The 19611-nt window shown below is 37.2% G+C and overlaps 1 protein-coding gene and 2 long non-coding RNA genes across 8 annotated transcripts in view; 2 read left to right on the top strand and 1 right to left on the bottom strand.

Annotated features, from left to right (window-relative positions):
* The window catches only part of jmjd1cb (jumonji domain containing 1Cb), a 136085-nt gene that overhangs the window by 35503 nt on the left and 80971 nt on the right, over positions 1-19611 (bottom strand). For 3 of the 5 annotated variants that reach the window (XM_052610900.1, XM_052610899.1, XM_052610901.1), the window contains exon 3: positions 1939-2052. In XM_052610900.1, the coding sequence (XP_052466860.1) occupies positions 1939-2052 (114 nt within the window). Of the gene's footprint in view, positions 1-1938; positions 2053-14125; positions 14292-16735; positions 17436-19611 lie in introns of those variants that run through there. The other 2 variants (XM_052610902.1, XM_052610903.1) reach the window with 2 other exon arrangements.
* Positions 4670-6121, top strand: LOC128024981 (uncharacterized). 2 transcript variants are annotated; one of them, XR_008186081.1, is made up of 3 exons: positions 4670-4916; positions 5758-5891; positions 5986-6093. It is a non-coding gene; the product is annotated as an uncharacterized LOC128024981 (long non-coding RNA). The 2 variants fall into 2 exon arrangements; XR_008186080.1 differs by having other exon boundaries at positions 4683-4916; positions 5991-6121.
* On the top strand, positions 6273-9694 carry LOC128024982 (uncharacterized). The gene is made up of 2 exons (XR_008186082.1): positions 6273-6344; positions 8975-9694. It is a non-coding gene; the product is annotated as an uncharacterized LOC128024982 (long non-coding RNA).

Below are 19611 nucleotides of genomic sequence, written 5' to 3'. Positions count from 1 at the left end.
AGTAATGTAGCCCACGGAGAATAATGAATGTAAGTCACAAGCATGTAGAAGTCTCTTCCAGTAATGCACACCATAACAACACTCCTTTTTTCTGTTTCTCTCTCACTCTCGCCGGCTGGCCTCGCACACAGAGCCTCAATTGTTGCGATTATGCCAAACAGATTCCTGGGCTCCAGCCCCTCCTCCCTCCATCCCTGGATCGGGCTGCTCGGTGGAAAAAATCCGTGAAGGAGAAAAGAGGCCAAGACAGGATGTGAGCAAGCCAGCTCATCACACTCCAGCAAGCAAACAAGTTCCCAAGCACTTCTGAGGTCAGACTTTGGATTTTTGAAAGGGGGCGGGATTTTTGTTTCCACAACGAGATGATGTGTTGGAATGTGACAGGGTCCCGTGAGAGTCACAGACACAGGGACTGAGGAATATTCCTTTTGAGGACATTTCTTGGATGTGAGTGCCGCTGTAGAGATGACTGAATACCTGCTTGCTTCCTCTCGACATGTTTTGGAGTACAAACGGAGTGGAAGTGTGTCCTGTCTGTGACTGTAGCAACATAACCTCAGTTTCACCTGGGACTGAAACACACTCATGCAATGTCTACATAAGCACTGAAGTAGCAACCTAATTACAAAGGAATCTCATAAGCGACTGATATGAAATACTCTGCATGGATGGCAACATGAACAAGTGCCATACAAATAGCTTTTGACATTAGAAAATAGCTGTCAAACAACAGCTGTCAGAGATTCTCTTTATATTTTTGCACCACGATTACAAACATCAACCTGATAGAAAAACTAACTGGAGAATCTGACAGTTTATATGAATGCATGTTATAGCACCCCTATAGTTCTTAATATATAGAAACACAAAACTTTATAAAATAATATAACTTGTTGTGACCGATAGTAATTAGTAATATGACAGAAGGAGTTGGCCACCACTGTTTGCCATGAAAAAAATACTATACCAGAAGTGCACACAGCACTGAGATTTTAGTGGATATATCTAGGTATGCATTACGTTTTCTTAAAAGGTAGCAGTTTTTCCTGCACAAGTGCCTACAAGAACAACCTTTGCATTATAAGCTCAGCACCACGTCCCTACAAACATTCTGGAACAGAGCTTCTGATTCAGTCATATTATTGATATACTTGCTACTGCAAACCAAAAACCCATCAGCATGTATTTCTTCTTTTCTTCTTCCTGTAGAGATTAACCACAAGCATCCCCATAGATCTAAACTAGATCTTTCAGCTACTGTTCAAAAAGAATGAATGAAAGAATGTCCACAGTAAACCACAAATACAAAGACCCACATCACAATTAATCACAATTTCCCCAAACATGCTATGCTCAGGTTTAGGTTTAGGGGAGAGAGTGGTCGATAATTTTCTGACAGTTGGCTTTTCATTATTTGTCGTGCGGGATGGAGGTGAGTCTGCAACACTGGGAATGAAACGTTGTGGATATGAATCCAGCAGTGGAGATCATCTCCTCCCATCTGTCATGTGTGTTTGTTTTCAGAGCATCTCTCTCTGCAACTGTGTGTTAATTAAGGTAGATTAATTAAGCTGTTTATGAAAGTGGCTGTTTGTTGTCCTTATTAGCGCTCTGAGCATAAAGCACCCATGGAGGCAAACTAATATAGCTGACCAGATCCACCCAGAAGGGCCCAACAGTTGAATCTGGAGGGAACATATTCAGATGGCAGGGGAATGCTAACAACAGATCTGGAGGAACGCATGGAAAGGATGCGCAACCTGAGGGGCTTTAACCAGAAGATTCATCTTGGAAGCCAAAATTCGTAAATGGACAAGGTCACCCAGGCAGAAATGCGAGTTACCTTTTAGATTAGTGTATACAGCCTAATGTAACTTCAAAATACTGCAGAGATACGTGAGAGAGAATGCAAAGCAAATGAGACGGAGAGACTCTCACCTGATAGGGCTGACAGGCTCCTTCATCCGTCAGGAAGTCCAGGTGTTTGTCAGAGAAGAACTCGATGGCTGTGGTGGACCCTAACACTGTCTTCCCTACCAGAGGCTTGAACGTCTGTAAGGACAGAAAACACTGGTTAGTCAATGATCTGGGTGTCAGAAGCTAAAACAAACAAGTTGATGACAGCTCAAATGGAACACAAATAAGTTTGGTGCATAACGTTTCACATCCATCCTACCTAAACAGTACATACACATATGCAAACATGCTCCATGTGACTGAATATTAAAGACCTTCTCACTGAGTTTTATGCTGGGTCAGCACCATATTTACATAGGGGTTACTGTTAATTTGCTAGAATATGACAGAGAACTGTTTAGCAACATGCCACCAATCATACACTACATCAGTGCAAACGCCATTGAGTATTCACATGATTTACACAGTCACATAAACTTTCAGGTCCTGTGTTCAGTTTCAGCATCCAAGGGAACAGATGAAAACGAAGAACCGTGACAGAGAAAACACCTACAGGTTTAGAATTTTTGTCTTTGTGTGTGTGTGCGCGCGTGTGTGTGTGATTTAAACATTGTTATTACAGGAACTTTGTACATATGAAGAAGAAAAAAGGTTCACTGTGAGGTCTTGAAACCTGAGTAGCAAAAATGTATTGCTAACCCAGGTAAAGTATGAACAGGGTGAACCAAGAAAACGGATTATGAAAACCCAAGGTTAAACAAACAATTTCAAGCAAATAAAACCCATTTGTTTCCCTGACAGCTGTTCTTCTTGCCAGTGAAACAATAAACAGGGTAACTGCAGAATAAAATAAAAAAAGTAATGTTAAAAACGAATACTGTCCATACCCATAAAACTCATTCAATCTCAAAATAAATTCTTTATCTCAGGATTTATGTATATTCAGATATTCTTTTTCTTAAGAGTGGGGCTCACATTCACTTGCAAAACTGGGTAAATTCAAGTTTAAATTACATTTATTATTAGAGAGTTACATATGTACTGTATTTGAGTTATGTACTAATATACTGATATATACAAAGAGGTTGAATGATTTTGGAAATTTGCTGATACAGTATAATAATAATTTGTTAAAAGTAAACAGCCGATACTAGTAAAATTAACACAGTGAATGTGTTTAATGAAGTTCTTAGTGTGACAGGGAAGCCCCAGAGACAAGCTACAAGAGTTGAAGTTGATTTAAATGTCCAAATTCATCAACAGCAGACCATAAGCAACTTCTTGCCATAAATGTACTATATTCACTGATTAGGAATGCAAATGAAACTATGAACATATGGAATATGCAGCACTCACATTCATTAAATTAAATCAATGTGTTTTGAAGTCTAATAATCACATTAGGTCAAACTACAACTAATATATTTCTGGTCCCAAATTTCAGACCTTTTAAAATTCTAATTAAAACTTTTTTTTTATACCATCTAAAATATTTGAGACTTTTTCTGACCTCAAATTTGATCAAACTGAATTTAAGACTTTAGGAACCTGTAGGCACCCTGAATAAAAGGACGCAATGCTACTCAAGAGGTAGATGCATTAATGATCATGCGCCTGTGTGAACTGTACAGTAAACATCTGCAGCTTCACCTTAGTTTGGAGGACTTTCCTGAGACTCCAATTGAAGCAGAAGCTTAAATTGGCACTAAGTGTGACTAGACAAGAGTGGGACTGAGTGGACAGTAATTGGATTCATTACAAGCCCAGCCTCACAGTAGAGTGCAAAACTGCAGCTGAACTTAGTATGTGTGTGCGTGAGTGAAAATGGCAAGCCATCTGGTCACTGGGAGGAAAGCAGGCTTTATCCTTCATGCAGACACAGCAGTCATGGGACTAGCTGCACATGATCACCACCACAATATTTTCTTCATGTCTGCTAGAAGGGAACACATCCACAACTGTGCTAGTCTCAAATGCTATGTACCAGGGGGCTTAAGGATTTAGATATAATTTTAGTTTCTCAATTACGACATTCTCATAATTCCTACAAGCAGGACTGGAGGTCATTAAGAAGTTAAAACTGTATTTATGTTTTAAAAAAAAAACATTTTAAACTACATTCTCAAAGTGAGTGTTTTCAAACTTTTTGTTGCAGTTGTAATCATTGTACACTGTAAAAAAAAAAAAATTATATATATATATATATATATATATATATATATATATTGTTAAGCTGTAAATACACTGTAAAAAGTAATCATTGAATCTACTTAAGAGAAGCTTGTAAATACAACTGATTTTGGCAAATTTGTTGGTTTTACTCGATTAGGCTGTGTAATATTAACTTTCAGTTAGATGCGGTAGTTAAACTAAATATCTTAAGTAATCCGAACTTTAGAACATCTAGTGTATTGGACTAGGCTGACACAACAATGTGGTTGGCACAAAAAACATAATGAATAACATATAGAGAAGTCAGTACAGTTTCCATCAAATATATATATGTAAATGTATATATATATATATATATATATATATATATATATATGTGTGTGTGTGTGTGTGTGTGTGTGTATGTATATATATGTATACGTATATGTATATATATATATATATATATATATATGTGTGTGTGTGTGTGTGTGTGTGTGTATAAAGCAGCCATGTTTTATGGTACAATGGTTTATGGTTTGAATATATGAATATAAAAAATATTGTTCTTAATTTTCCCCATTGGTGGGGTGAAATAAATGAACAACCAATAAGATTTAAGCTTATTGGCAGGTCTGGACGAAACAATTAATATATGTTTAAGAACTGTTGCCATTTCTTCAACTCGGCCTGTAACCGCCAGAAAACTAAAGAAGAGGAAGAATTTTTCGTCAACTCGTTTTCATCCCGCTTGACGCAGTCTCTGCGCATGCGCAATGTTAAATGGACGCAGGTGTTCGGAATCGAGACGACGACGACGAACTTCAGATGTGTGGCAGCACAACTAGGTATGTTGATGACCTACTTATAAACTAAGTTCTCACCGTGTACGCTGTCGTCATTGTATTGAGCATAAAAACTTAAATAAAATAATTTATTTTGCTCGATGTGTTGTAAGCGCAAAAGGTCCATTTTATTAACTTAGTTTAAACGAAGTATACGTTACTGTCTAACCATCAGTTGAGACCAGTTTCTTATTTGTTACATTACAGAAATCGATTTTCAGTAAACATTGTTTTGAATATACAGTTTGGAAGAGATTTTAATCAGTTGTAAGAGCTTTGTCATAGGCCGTTAACTGTGAGGCCTGTAACTTACTCCGCTTCTAGAACATGCTCTTCACGTGTCGTTCACGTGGAAATGAACCGCGTGAGATAACTTATGCGTTACGATAGCTTCATTAAGTCATTTCTATATTCGATTTTGTGATTTATTCATGCAGTGGAAGTGTAAATTCACCTTTTTTTTGTGTGTGAAAAGAGTGCTCAGCTGCTAAAACACTACCGATTGAAATATGGAAGAAGTACTCCAATTCCATGTATCTATAACGATTGTCTATGTTCAAGTCATTTAATTCACTTAGAGTGCACTTAACGAAAAATCATTCACATCAGGTAACGTACATGGTAGCCAGACCAATGCACTTAAGAATACCCCTTTGATATTTCACTGCCTACTTCGCAGTTTTGAGGAGCCCTGCACAGAATCCATAGAGGCAGCACCTGAAAAATAATGAAATGGTGCAGTGTCCATACTGAAATTGCAATTTTAAGAGTAATGTCTACTCTACAATTAATTTATAATTAATATAATTAAAAATTTACTTTTTGTGTCTTTCTGATAATTTAGGTGCTCATTGATTGGCAGTGTCGGTTCTGCTTTGCCAAAAGGAGTGAAATCCAGGAGGAGGAGGAGGTGGTCCAGTCGGAACATTTTCTATGCAGATTTAAAATCGAAATTCAACTTCATTTACCACTTTTGAGGTTGATGTTTAATTTATACTTGCATGTTTCAGTGACGTGATTAATTTTAGTCTGGCTTACCTTTTTTTTATTTATTTATTTTTTGATATTGGAGTTCAGTCGCATATCTGGCAAAAACCTGCAAACCGAATTTTCAAGAACTGAACAGATTCACTCAACGGTTCATTCATATCTTCAAGGCCAAAGGGGGAGACATTGGATGTAAGCTTAAGAAGATTCTGCAACAGATTGAAAATGAGGTAAGCTACACAGGCACACCCTATTTATTTATTTTCTGGTAAAACAACTGTTGCTCTGTGTTGTGTTTGTGCTATGAATGCTATTAACTCTTACTTTTTACAATGTTACATAACTTTACAGAAATCTGAAATCATTGGTAGACGAACAGCCGTTCTTCATGGCCTTCCACTTCTCCTTAGAGCAGACCCGACTGATTTTTACAAGACATGTTTTGTAAGTAGCTTTGTCTGTGATTATTCTGGTTATTTAACTGTTGCAAACACTTCTTAAACCAATTTTGCGACCTGATAGGAAATGTAATTAAGAAATATGAAAAAAATTAGGATACAGAAAAAGTGAAAGATAAATTAAGAATTAATAGAAAATAAAAAATTAAAGCAAAAAAATATTAGTTAGATAAGAGAGTAAGATCATGAGAACGAAAAGAGGTAATAATGTTTAGGAAATTAGACAAAGGTTGGTACAATTAAGGACAACAGTCCGATAAGGAGAACAGAAAAGAGGAGGTATCTCATCAGAATTATCTTAATTTGTGTTCTGAAGATGAACAAAGGTCTTACTGGTTTAAAACAACATGACTGTGAGTAATTAATGACAGAATACTCACTTTTGGGCGAACTATCCCTTCAACAAGAACTAATCGCTAATAAGCAAATACTTAATATTTTATAATGTAATCATTATTGAAGTGATTGATGTTTCTTGCATGTTGTAGTTTGACAATAATTATTTGATCCCTAATTAATGCGGTGTGTAGCTTTTTATATTTTATATAAGTACTCCTGTCCATATGCCGAAATGACAATGTTGAGATTACATTTTTTTTTTTTTTTAATTTTTCATTGGGCTACCTATAGCTGTCGTCATTTTGTGCTTTCATTGAGACATTGTTTCAACAATGTTAGGAAACATTTATTTCCATCATTTTTGGCCAAGATCTTGTAATGGCAATGGGAGAGTCAAGCCAACTCCAGCATATCCTAAAGGCTTTCAGTAGGGTGAAGATCAATTCAATTCATAAATGAAAATGATTCCTCATGCTCACTGAACCTTTTTTTTCTTCACACTTTTGGTCCAAAGAATCTTGACACTGTCATCCTGAAATATATGGAGATGGGTGTTTCTTCTGACATAGTTGTGTAAATGGATAGTTCACCCAAAAATAAAAACAAAAATTGTCATTAATCACTCAGCCTTTTGTTGTTCCAAACCCGTAAGAGTTTCATCCATCTTCAGAATAAAAATGTACGCATTTTGAATGAAATCGAAGAGCTTCCTGATCCTGCATTGACAGCAATGTAACTAAAATGTTCCAAAAGCCAGAAATGTAGTAAGGACATCGTTAAAATATTCCATGGGACATCAGTGGTTCAAACTTAAATAAAAATAACTACAAGAATCCTTTTTTGCCCAAAGAAACCAAAAACATGGTTTGTAAAATGGATTCATGATGTACTGACTCATTATAGAAATTGTCAATTTTGAACACAAAACAAAAAGCTACGGACTGGAGCTTTTATTGTTTTGACCCATTTTGGTATCACCACAAAATCTACTATTTTAACTAAAAGTTCAGTGTTTATTCACAAGTCAAGTCACCTTTATTTATATAGCGCTTTAAACAAAATACATTGCGTCAAAGCAATTGAACAACATTTATTATGAAAACAGTGTGTCAATAATGCAAAATGATAGTTATAGGCAGTTCATCATTGAATTCAGTGATGTCATCTCTGTTCAGTTAAATAGTGTCTGTGCATTTATTTGCAATCAAGTCAACGATATCACTGTAGATGAAGTGACCCCAGCTAAGCAAGTCAGAGGCGACAGCGGCAAGGAACCGAAACTCCATCGGTGACAGAATGGAGAAAAAAACCTTGGGAGAAACCAGGCTCAGTTGGGGGGCCAGTTATCCTCTGACCAGACGAAACCAGTAGTTCAATTCCACGCTGCAGCAAAGTCAGATTGTGCAGAAGAATCATCTGTTTCCTGTGGTCTTGTGGTAACAAGTAAACAGTCAGTAATAAAATAAGAACTAATGAACAAATCACAAGCACTAGCACCAAATAAATACACAACTACAAAGACACAAAATAAACGGGGGTTTACGTTTTTTGGGGTAGTTCTAACAATAGTATTTAGCTATAGAAATTACATTGCCTGGCCAAACAACAACAAAATAATCCTTGGAAATACTTAAGTGTTAGAATTTTATTTTGGCCAGACAATGTATATTTAATTTATGTAGTGAAGATAATTCAGTGTTGCTTTACATTTAATTATTCAATTTCTGCAGCTGAATTGTTAGAACTGCCTGAAACTTAAACCCCTGTTTATTTTGTGGCCTTGTTGTTGTGTATTTATTTGGTGCGACTGCTTGTGATTTGCTCATTAGTTCTTATTTTATTACTGACTGTTCACATGTCTTGAATAAACACTGAACTTAAGTTAAATTAGTAGATTTTTGTGATTTGTCAAAAAAACAAAACTTATTTTTAGTTTTATTCTTATCGACATAAAAAGTAGCTCCGGCTACGACGTTCTTATACAAGACACAGACAGTTCTGTTTATTAACCGCCTGAGCACCAAGTTATGGACTGCAGCTTAAATAAAAAGAATACATTTTATTTTGTGGCAGCTCAAGTAAAAAACAATTGTGGGAAATTCAAAATATATCGCAGGAAAACAAAATCATCCTCTGTATCTGCTGCTGTGTCAAATATGAAAAGAACTTTGCGTCATAATACGTTAATTTATTTGCATATTTTTAACATGAATATATGTTCTGAATGTATGATGTTACTTTCACTTCATTCTTGTCATATGCTGCTCATGTTTTTAGGACTGTGATGACAAAGGAGAGATGTCCGGAATTTCAATCGGAATATTGTTTGTGATACCTGAGGACTCTGCAACCGTGCCTTACTGTTTGCATCTGGATGCCACATTCACTGCAATTATTTTGGAAGGTAGAGTTGTAATGGATGATCTGGGAAACCTTCCCAAAGCAATGTGCCTGCTTTTTTGGCTCATTTATGCTCTGAATGTAGAGTATCCTGCTGTACTGAAGAACATGTTTGATTTCTTTCAAAGTGTGATTGTCACTCGGGGCAAGTCTCTCAAACCTGAAAAATCGCCTGTTGCTGTAACATTGTTGTGCCATGATTGACCATTTTTCAGTTTGTTCAGAATTGACCATTGCGGAGATAGAAAATAGTAATCAGGAATGTAATTTTATATTTTAGAATATAGTGTAGTCTTTAAAGAAACTTTTAAAATAAATAGGAAGGTTGTTCAGTACTAAAAAAACAGAAGAATCTTTTGTTTCCTGTAGGAAAACGTGCAATTTGCTTAACAGGGTTAAGTGGTTTGTTTTAGAAAAGGTGCTAATTTTAGAAAAAAATGCTGTATTTCACCACTGTGAGAAAAGGTAAAAATGTCAAAAAAGGGAGCATTGATTGTATGTAATTGCTGTATGTGAAAAAATGCAGTGTGCTGTGTTGATTTGAAGGCATGACATTGTTTTATGGAACAAATAAATGTCCCAGTGTTGTGTCAAAGATATTTTGTCTGTTTTAACTTAGAATTTTTAGTACAACTTACTTGAGAAATTTAAGGTAATCAGTTTCCACACTTTTTTCTAGTAATGTGAACAAGCAGACTTGTTAAGTTTACTCTTTTGATTGTACTAAAATTATCTTGAATGTGTAAGTTGGCTCAACTGGTCAGATTGAGTTACGAATACTCAAGTTTTCTAGTTACCACTACAAATACCCAAGTTAGATTTGCAAAGCTGCAATAAGTTGTATCAACTCAAAATTGATTAACTAATTTGCTTGAGAGATTTGAGGTAATCAGTTTCCATAGGTTTTCCAAGTAAATTCAACTAATTGCTTTTTACAGTGTAAAGCACTGTTGGAGTATGTTTTGAAAAGGAAATACTATATATATTTTTTTTTTCAAAAAAAATTTTTTTTAATGTTTTATTTGATTTGTGACATTTACTCTTTACTAACTTCTGAAAAAAGTGAAAACAGTGTTAATCTAAATCCTACACCATATTATAAAAAAAAAAAAGAAAGAAAGAAAGAAAGGTTAGGGAGAAATCTGTACTATTTGCTCATTATGAAACTAAAAACCATAAATAACTGAAGAGTATTCTAAAAAATCTAATAAAAAAGAGAAAGATACAATAAAAAATGTCATTGCATTTTATACAAGCATGCATGTGCATGTGATCTTAATCCGTGCTGGACCTTTGGCTGCACAACCTAACATTTCTATTTCTATCAATAGAGGTCAGATAGACATGCCCATGTCTGGATACCTCTAAAACAGCCCTTGAAAGTGAAACATAACCACACTGCCCAACAGGAGGAATTTTTGACCAGTGAACGGTGTAAGTGTCTAACCACAGATCTCTGTGATAGCACAGTCTAAATGAATATTTCTGATTGCTGAGATGTTAGCGCTGATGATCTTTCTGCCTGCATGTCTCTGTGAACCTGATCCTGCAGCAGCAGGGGAAAGACTAGCTGTGGATTTACACTTCTAAAATAAACCTATCATCAGCCTCAGGAGCAGTCCAGTGAGCTGCTATTCAATTTGACTTCTATATGGAGTACCGACATACTATTTAAACAGCAGTTTTAATTTAGTTATTAAAATATTGTCTACTAAACAATTTGCTACACATAGTTCCAATTCTAGATGCTGATTGGTTCAACATTCAAGGGATGCTAAAATATATGCTCTACAACTACAAAGTGAATTTATGCAACTGCACGGTGTCGAGGGACAATATCTTTTAGCTGAATGATGGCATGTAATACATTTGCTATATAAAATATGATGTAAAACATAATATAAAATATTGCTATGCATGATTGTATTCCTAAAATATTTTAACAATGCAATATGGCCATTTTAGCAATAAGGCGCTCAATGCTAAGGCTGTGTTAAAACCACCAAACACTTAAATTATTGTCATTCTTTTTCCTTATGATGTTGCATCAATAATTTAGAACTTTGGATTAATATTTAATCTATCTGTGTGCAGAATCATTTAATTTCTTATAGTTTAATTCAAACCTACATTTCTATGAGACTCCAGATCAAAGATTTACATGCAACTCCGTAAACTGCCTGTAATCAGACTGAACGTCTTCATGTGAACACCTCAATCAATCCGAAAGAAAAAGATTCAAATGAAATTTACATCACACTGAACCTTTTCTGATATTTTTTTGTTAAAAGAAAAACAGCAGTAATGCAATTCTCTCTGTGGGTTTCTCTGTTTCTCCTGCAAATGTGCCGAAAGTTTGTCCAGAATATGTAATGCACATGTACAGTAAAATCATTTGTGAATCAGACTGCAAAGTTTAGTGTATGTAAACAAAACTTTGGGACTGACAAAAAACAGTGTTTGCAAACATGGGTTGCAGTCCCACCACTGTGTCATTCATAATACAGCACGTCCTAGTGACATTAACATGCTACTGTATATACATGACTTTCACATGCTAATAAAGCTTTCTTGTTTTAACATCAACAGAAATAATGTGGTTGATATGAATGACAAAGGTGACATTCAGCATTAAAATGAACAATGCAGACACTTCTAACCAAGAGTATCAATCTAATTCTATGAATCTGTGTTATTTACTAGAAGCAGCATGACTTTATCAGACTTGTAGCAGAGCTTCATTGCTGTCGTGTAGTTCCTCTTTGGTGTATGGGGAGTTGAATCAAGGCTACAGTCACATGAGCTGTTTCTAGGACAGATAAATATAGCAACACTGAATCCACGTCTCTTAAAGGAAAACCAGGCTTTGTTGTTCTAATAAAAACATTCACACAACACAGAGCTCAGGGAAATGCATGTTTCTGTGTGGAGAAACATGAAAACAGATAAAATAGAGGAAAATTCAGAGTCCTCTGAGCAGGTCTGCAGGTGCAGCTAATGATGTTCTACTCCATGATTTTTCAATTTAAAATCTGTGCGACATTTGGTAGCAATCGGTCTACTGCAGACAGCAAAATTAAGCATTCAACACTACCAAAACTGCAGCGTTTTGCAGTTAATGGCCAGAGAATTTTATCAGAAACTAGACATTACCCCTGTGACACCTTCGCACACAAACACAGATGAACGGAGAGACGCATAAGCACTTCCTTGAGCGACTGCAACTGGGTCACATCTGCCACTTGTCATTAGGGAGACACCTCTCATCACAATCACGCTGTCAAACAGACAGCACAATAATTGCTGAGCGTCTCCAGAATACAGAATACACCTGAGTGAATCCATGATACACGCACACGACTGCGGCCCCACACACGGAGACACAAACACATGTATCTCATTCCCTCTGCAAGAACAAAAAGAGGCCAAGGAAAGGAGGAACTCTTTCAGAGAAAGCACAGACCGGCTGTGTGCAGACAAAGCATCTGCAAAATACAGTCCTTGGCTGGGCGCTGTGCAGCGGGCCGTAATTCAGCTATAAATATTTGATAAGGCTGAGCGCACGGGAATGTGCAGTGGAGCCGCGAGGGGGGTTCATGCATAGCCAAGTGACGCTCCAGGACAACACTATCTGATAAAGGTCACAGACAAATGCCGACTGCACTTACACATACGTGCTGGTCATTAACAGTGATGTCTCTTGTGCACATGCACTCAAGTCATGAGCAACCAACAGAATCGATGGGCTGCAAATTTCTCACTATCTATAAAAACAGTCGATACAGTTTCGATACACTCTATAAAAATAAATAAATTAAATTAAAATCGAAAGTTGTAAATAAAGATTTATGGAGTATTTTTCACAACAAAAAGTGTCAGAGGACCTCTTTATGTTTCATGTTTGCTTATGTGGCATCCATTGCTATTCTGTTTGTCTTTTTTTTTTAAACAACGTGCATAAAAACACACAGTAATACTTTAAGTTGATATAGTTACACTTTACGTGTACTATAGTAACAACAAATTATGCATAATAAAACAACTACCCCCAAACCAAATCCATATAGTAAGTACATGTAGTTAATTAACTTTGGTCAGTACTTACTTGTGCAATTACACTGTAACAACATCACCTTAAAATAAAATGTAAGCAAATGCGCTGTCAATTGTAACTGTACAATTTTCGAATGTAAAAACGATCACAGCAGACAGCAGTTATTTGGTAGGCTACTTAAATCAACATATGGACTCTTAACGATAACGTTACGACCGCAAATAGCATCACATTCCCAATTTGCATATAAGCAGGCATGAGCTTGCATGGAACACCCATTGTGGTTTGTTGGTAACATTTGGGCAACTCAGCGCGATGACATCACACTGAGAACTTTAGTGAAGTTAGCTGTCAGTCATGTTCTGAGGAGTTAGTAACCCCTCATTTTCTCACAGAGCAGTAGACTGCTGCCATTAACTGCCTACACTGCAAGTGTGAGATGAACACACTGACAATGATCTAGTCTCGCATCATATAGCTCGCAGACAGTGTTGTGTTTCTCTAGCAGATTTCTGCTGTGGAGGAAGACGCCATATCCAATGTTCCATAAACGCCTGGTGTGTTTGCATGGGGCTAGTTTCCCCCTAGGATGTCTCAATCACAACTGTTACTAATTCAGTTATCGTGTCTAAGATCGACTATGTTCAAAATGCACTGCAAGCGTGCTGCTTCTCTGCCTACTAAAATTGTAAAATGACCTCACTATGCAGCAAGTTTATTTTACTGTGTGGCATCCAAAGTTGTGTTTTAAACATTAACATGGTTCAGCGTGATTGTCTGAACAATACTTCAAAATAAAATACTTAAAATTGTGGTTGATATCCCCTCTGCTTTATTTGTCAGACTGGAAAGGGAAGGTCCATTTTAACTGCACATTTTGGTATTCCATGTATACATATTTGACACTGTGATATGTAAACTTTAAGAATAACTGGTGTTATGAGTACTACTGCAGTATGACATTGCGAACATACCCAGAGACAGTAAGTGAGCCGTATGCCAAGTCATTTTGCAGTACAGAAGATTTATAACCTCACCGCAGAGCTTCATCCTCATAAAACTGTAAAATAAAGCAGAAGGTTGGGACACCCGGCCAAGCCGGCTCTAACAAGCAACTTTAGTTCGATGGCCCTGGCGACTTCCTGTCCACTGTGTTCCTAAATGGAGGCAAAAAAGCTGGCAGTATGTGTGTGTCCTGACCAAAGAAAGCGGCAAATTCCCTCTGCAGTCCTGAGAAAAGCCAGACTCATGAGAAACCACCACACACTGCAGAGGAAAACACATCCCGACAGCAGGAACGGTACTTTCCCATTTTCCCCTGACACATCCCACTTCACACACACAATAACTGAAACCCAACAAACATTCTTTTGTATCATCCAATAACAGCGCAAACACCATTTAATCATTTCAACCAATCTGAACAACAGTAACCTGATCAAAACAAAGATAAGACAGGAATAATTCTTTGAAAAATGAAAACCATGTCATCATTTACTCACACTCACATTGTTCCAAACCGTGACTTTTGACTTTTGCTTTGGTTTGAAAAGATGTCTGAAAAGACAATTTGAAGAAAGGAAGTGTTTGAACATTGCTCAAGCTGTTCTTTCCTTCAACACTTCAGAATAGGGAACACATTTTCACTTTTAACTAAGAGTTTTCCCTGAACAAACTCATAATTTTCTGCTTACTAATAGTTAATAAGGTAGTTGTTAAGTTTAGGTATGGAGTAGGATTCAGGGATCTGAAACATGCATGCAGAATAAGGAATTAATGTTGCTTTACAAGTACTAATAAAAAGCCAATGTGCTAGTAATATGCACTGATATGCAATAAAAAAATATATAATAATTATAGTAATAAAAAAGAAAATAAGAAAAAGAAAAAGAAACCGGTAACACTTTACAATAAGGTTCCATTTGTTAACATTGGTTAAAAACAATGGTTAACATGAACTAACAATAATGCTTCTAAAACATTTTTAAGTCTTAGTTAATGTTAATTTTAACATTTAATAATACATTCTTAAATTCAAATATTGTATCTGTTAATATGTTTTAATGGACATGAGCTAACATGAACTAACAATGAAACTGCATTTTTATTAACTAACATTAAAGATGAATAAATAGTGGAACAAACTGCTTATTGTTAATTCGTGCATTAACTTGCATAATGCATGAACTAATGGGACCTTATTGTAAAATCATCATGAGAGCAGTTCATGCTTATTGTTATGCGAGTCTTCTGAATGCATATGTTATCTTTATGTAGGAACAGATGATTTTTCAGTTTTTCAATTGTGGCTTGGCATTCCCTCTCCACTATCCTTGTATGGAAATAGAACACTCAGGATATTACTCAAAACATTGCCTTTTGTGTTATACAGATTCATACAGGTTTGGAACAAAATGCTGTCTAGATAAATTAAGTCCAATTTTATTTTTGGGTGAACTTTCCCTCTACAAGGACTGTATTGTCACTGTTTTCCAACTCTTCTGTTATTATATAGGAACATCCTGAAATTAGTGTGGGACACATTTATAGTGCATTTTATCTTACTTGTGGCTTGACAGCCTCCCTCAACATTCCTTGTATGGAAAAGGGCACACAACATGTTCCTTAAAACACTGCCTTTTGTGTTCCACAGAAGACATAAAGTCATACAAGTCTGGCTCAAAATAATGTTGAGTAAACTATCACCATTTTCATTCTTGGGTGAACTATACCTTTAAAATGACTGTACTGCAACAAGACTGTCTCTCGTCCTCTCTCTTTCTGTTGGAAACGAGAGGCATAATTAGAAACAGCCGCACTATGCACAGTGCTGCATTGAAGGAGCTGTTTGCTAAATGGGTCATAGTGCAACCCTGCCCTTACTCCATCAAACACACACATGCATACACTGTTTCAAGCAATACACTTCTCATTGGATCAAGCAGATGAAATGCCCCTCCAGACTTTACTCCAGAGACACAGCACGGGACGATATAATCAGCTTACTATGCTGAAATAAACAAGGCCTATCAAAACACAAGACACCTCTGCCTGCTATCACCCTAACCGACACTAGACGACCCATGTTCCAACACCCACCCAAAAACAGGCACAACATCTATCCCTGTCTCAAATAAGCGGGGGCTTTCCACACAGCTAGAGTTCTGTTCGACACCACCATCTGTCTGGGTTGCTCACATGTCATTTGCGCCACTGATTTAATAAACGTACAACCAGGAAAAATCCCCTGCAACTTTAAATCTCAGTTCTTCCAGCCAACGATATGCTCAGATCTGAACTTGATATTTCTTTATACGTAAGAGAGAACGCTTGTGGCTTTTGCAGGGCTCCAAAATGCACTTGTGCCTTCCACCAGTCATGTTAGCGCCCTGTAGCTGTCGACACAATAACACGATTGACTGCACCACGCAAGTAGATGGCTGATAAACATCCTGTTAGACGAAGACATGAACAGTCCAACCCGCCCTCATGTAACTGGCTCAACATGAGACATCTACCTCTACGTCTCTAGGATGTATGGTCTCAAAGCATAGCATATTTAAGGAAAACAAGATCGTGTTTACCTCTTTGCTGGTTTTGAGAATGAGCCCGAGCCAAAGGTGGAGTCCAGTCTGTGGACACGTGCCACTCAAGTAAAAAAAAACTCGAGTGGGATGCGTGAGAGAAAAAAACGAAGAAAAGCAAAACAAACAAGCACAAGTTTCTTTCAAAGGTGCCTCGTGGTCTTTAAAAGAAAAGGCATACTTTGAAAAGAGACCTTCGCTTTTTAGACGCTGGCCACATGTCAGACATTTTATGTGGCTGACAGGAAACACAGAATGAGAGAAAAGCCCCCGTTGCCGCAGAGCTCAAAGAAACAGAGCGAGGAGGACAAAAAAGTAAGGCGGACCGTTTGTTTCGTCGCTCGCTCTCTCTTCTACTTGTCTCTCTGTATCGGAGCGTCAGACTGTTAGCGAGTGTGTCATCAGCGGTGCCAGAGAACAAGTCTGATCCTTCCGATGAGCAATGTTTCTCGGCCTGCCTGAGTCTGGAACTGGGTCAGGCTGCCGCTTCCTCCAGAGCACGGTTACACAAGCGGTTACACACACACTCCGCAACTGCAGTGATCAGGAAGCTTCTGTGAGCCACTTACTGAAAGAACAAGCTCGCACAGGCTGCTATTGTATTCTCCTCCTCGTCATGGTTTTTTTGGTTTGCTGTTGCAGTTTTTCAGTGGCTGTTTGTGTGGTGAGCAAATCAGTGTGGCATGGTAGAGTGAAATGAAAGGATCTGAGAGAGAGAGAGAGAGAGAGAGACAGGAAAAAGAACAGAAGGGGGGTGCCATGGAGGCGAGTGTAAACCATGAAAAGGGCGTTGCTATGTACAGTGTAACTAATCTCCCACCATCACAGGTGGCAGAGCCACAGAGCCACCCACAGTATGACTCACCCTGATGAGCAGACTGCTGGTGCACACACACACACACACACACACACACAAATAATTAAAGGGATAGTCCACCCAAAAATTTTTAATGTTATCTTTACTCGTATTCAAGTCGTAAGAATTTAGTTTGAATCTTTGAAACACAAATAAGAATCTAGAGGTTTCTATCACACATACGGAATATAATATACAAGGAAGCTCAAACGTGCCTGTGTGATGCGTACACGAGCTTCCATGTTTACCATATGTGATGCACTATTTGCTTGTATGTATTCACCTTCATAACTTTTCAAACCATACAAATTTTAAAAGTAGATATTTTGTTAAAAGTCCTGGCTGTTTCTCTTGCCATACAATAGAAGTGAATTGGATCAGATGCCAAAATGAGAGAAAAAAAATAGGTCATATTACCCATAAGCAGAAGTAAACATCTTCTGAAGTCATCCAATTGTTTCATAAGAAGAAAACACTGAAATTTAAGTCGTTATTCACTGAAATTCCTGCCCTCAAGTGTAATTTACACTTCATGCGACAACCAATGGAATTTCGTATCACTGACATCAAATCTCGCATAAGACATCTTGTCATGCCATATTTAAATCCACTTCACTGTCAATGGAGCATACTTTGAAAAGCTTGCACATTCAACTGTACACAAGACAGAGTGAACTGCAGAAAATGTATTATACCTGGACCTTAAAAGATTGTATCATTATTTTCTGGAAGTGTTATCCTTTTAAGAGCATATTTAAACAAAATATGCAACAACCAATGAAGTTTAATATCAATCATAAAATCTTGCACAATCCATCTAGGCACACTATTTTAGAATCCACATGAATATAAATGAGATTCGGTAAGTTACAGCCTGTTCCTTACACAAAAATACAGTATGACAAAAGACTTGAAATAGAGCGCACAACTCACATGGACTACTGCTTATGTGGTGCTGTTTATTTAGCATCTATCCCCGTTTAGCCAGGAAATTCAGCAACGTTTCTTATTTTGTGTTCCACAGAAAGTCAAATACCGGTTTGGAAAGACATGAGACTTAGTAAATGTCAGTTTTCATTTATAGGTGAACTGTTTCTTTAAAGAGCACACAAGCGAGACCATGGACACGTTTCCTCCTTGCAGGTCCAGGCGACTTTCTCAGCAGCTCTGTATTCAAACGGCCATGCTGTGCTGAAATACAAGCCTGCTGAAACCCATTAGTCACCGGACCCACTTGAAGAGAGGACACAATAATCCACATAAATTAAAATGAAGGGACAGGCGTTTGGCTCGCAGGTAGGATGTCCTTGGCTCAGACGTGGTGTGTAATACAGTAGAGGATTAAAGGGAAGTGTGTGCGCCCACTGGAGCGATCAGGACACAGACAGAGAGGCAGGAGGTGGGGTGGGCTTCCTTACACTCCAGTGACTGTGCCCACCTCAAGGGCAGGACACCATGTTCAGTCTTCTGAAGCGAAGACAGAAACTGTGAGAAAATAAGAAAGATCTGTTTGCCCTACAGATACAGTACAATGATTAAGACCCAAATAATCAATACTTCAGCTTTTGAAGACAAGAATGTCCATTTCTGGAGACAAAAATGACCAGATTTGGTCCTTAATAAATGTATCAGGTCTTATTTTGCGCAAATTAATAAGTGTACATTATTCTAAACCATAAAAAAGTCAATAATTTTATCCGCCACTTAAACAACTTTTATGTTTATGCAACCAGAACTGTGTAAAATGATATTAACAAAGTCTGTGGGAAAATTTTGCCCCTTTTATTTTCTGCCAGGCAACAATCTTAAGTCCAATTGTTTGGAAAAGTAATAGCAGGATCCTCCATAAGCCACACAATTTGAATGCTTAAATACCTAAATATAAATAAATCAACACCAACAATATGAGACACAATTGTCACCAGTAGATTAATTAGAGATGTTAAAATTCTCTTTTTTAAATACTGTCATGTTGCTCCAAAGCTGTGAAACATAAAATATACTTTCAAGAAAGTTGGTA

The sequence above is a fragment of the Carassius gibelio genome, chromosome A12, assembly GCF_023724105.1.
Source record: "Carassius gibelio isolate Cgi1373 ecotype wild population from Czech Republic chromosome A12, carGib1.2-hapl.c, whole genome shotgun sequence".
Classification (NCBI taxonomy): domain Eukaryota; kingdom Metazoa; phylum Chordata; class Actinopteri; order Cypriniformes; family Cyprinidae; genus Carassius; species Carassius gibelio.
Note: the sequence above shows the minus strand (reverse complement) of the source record. Positions and strands in the feature narration are given on the sequence as shown.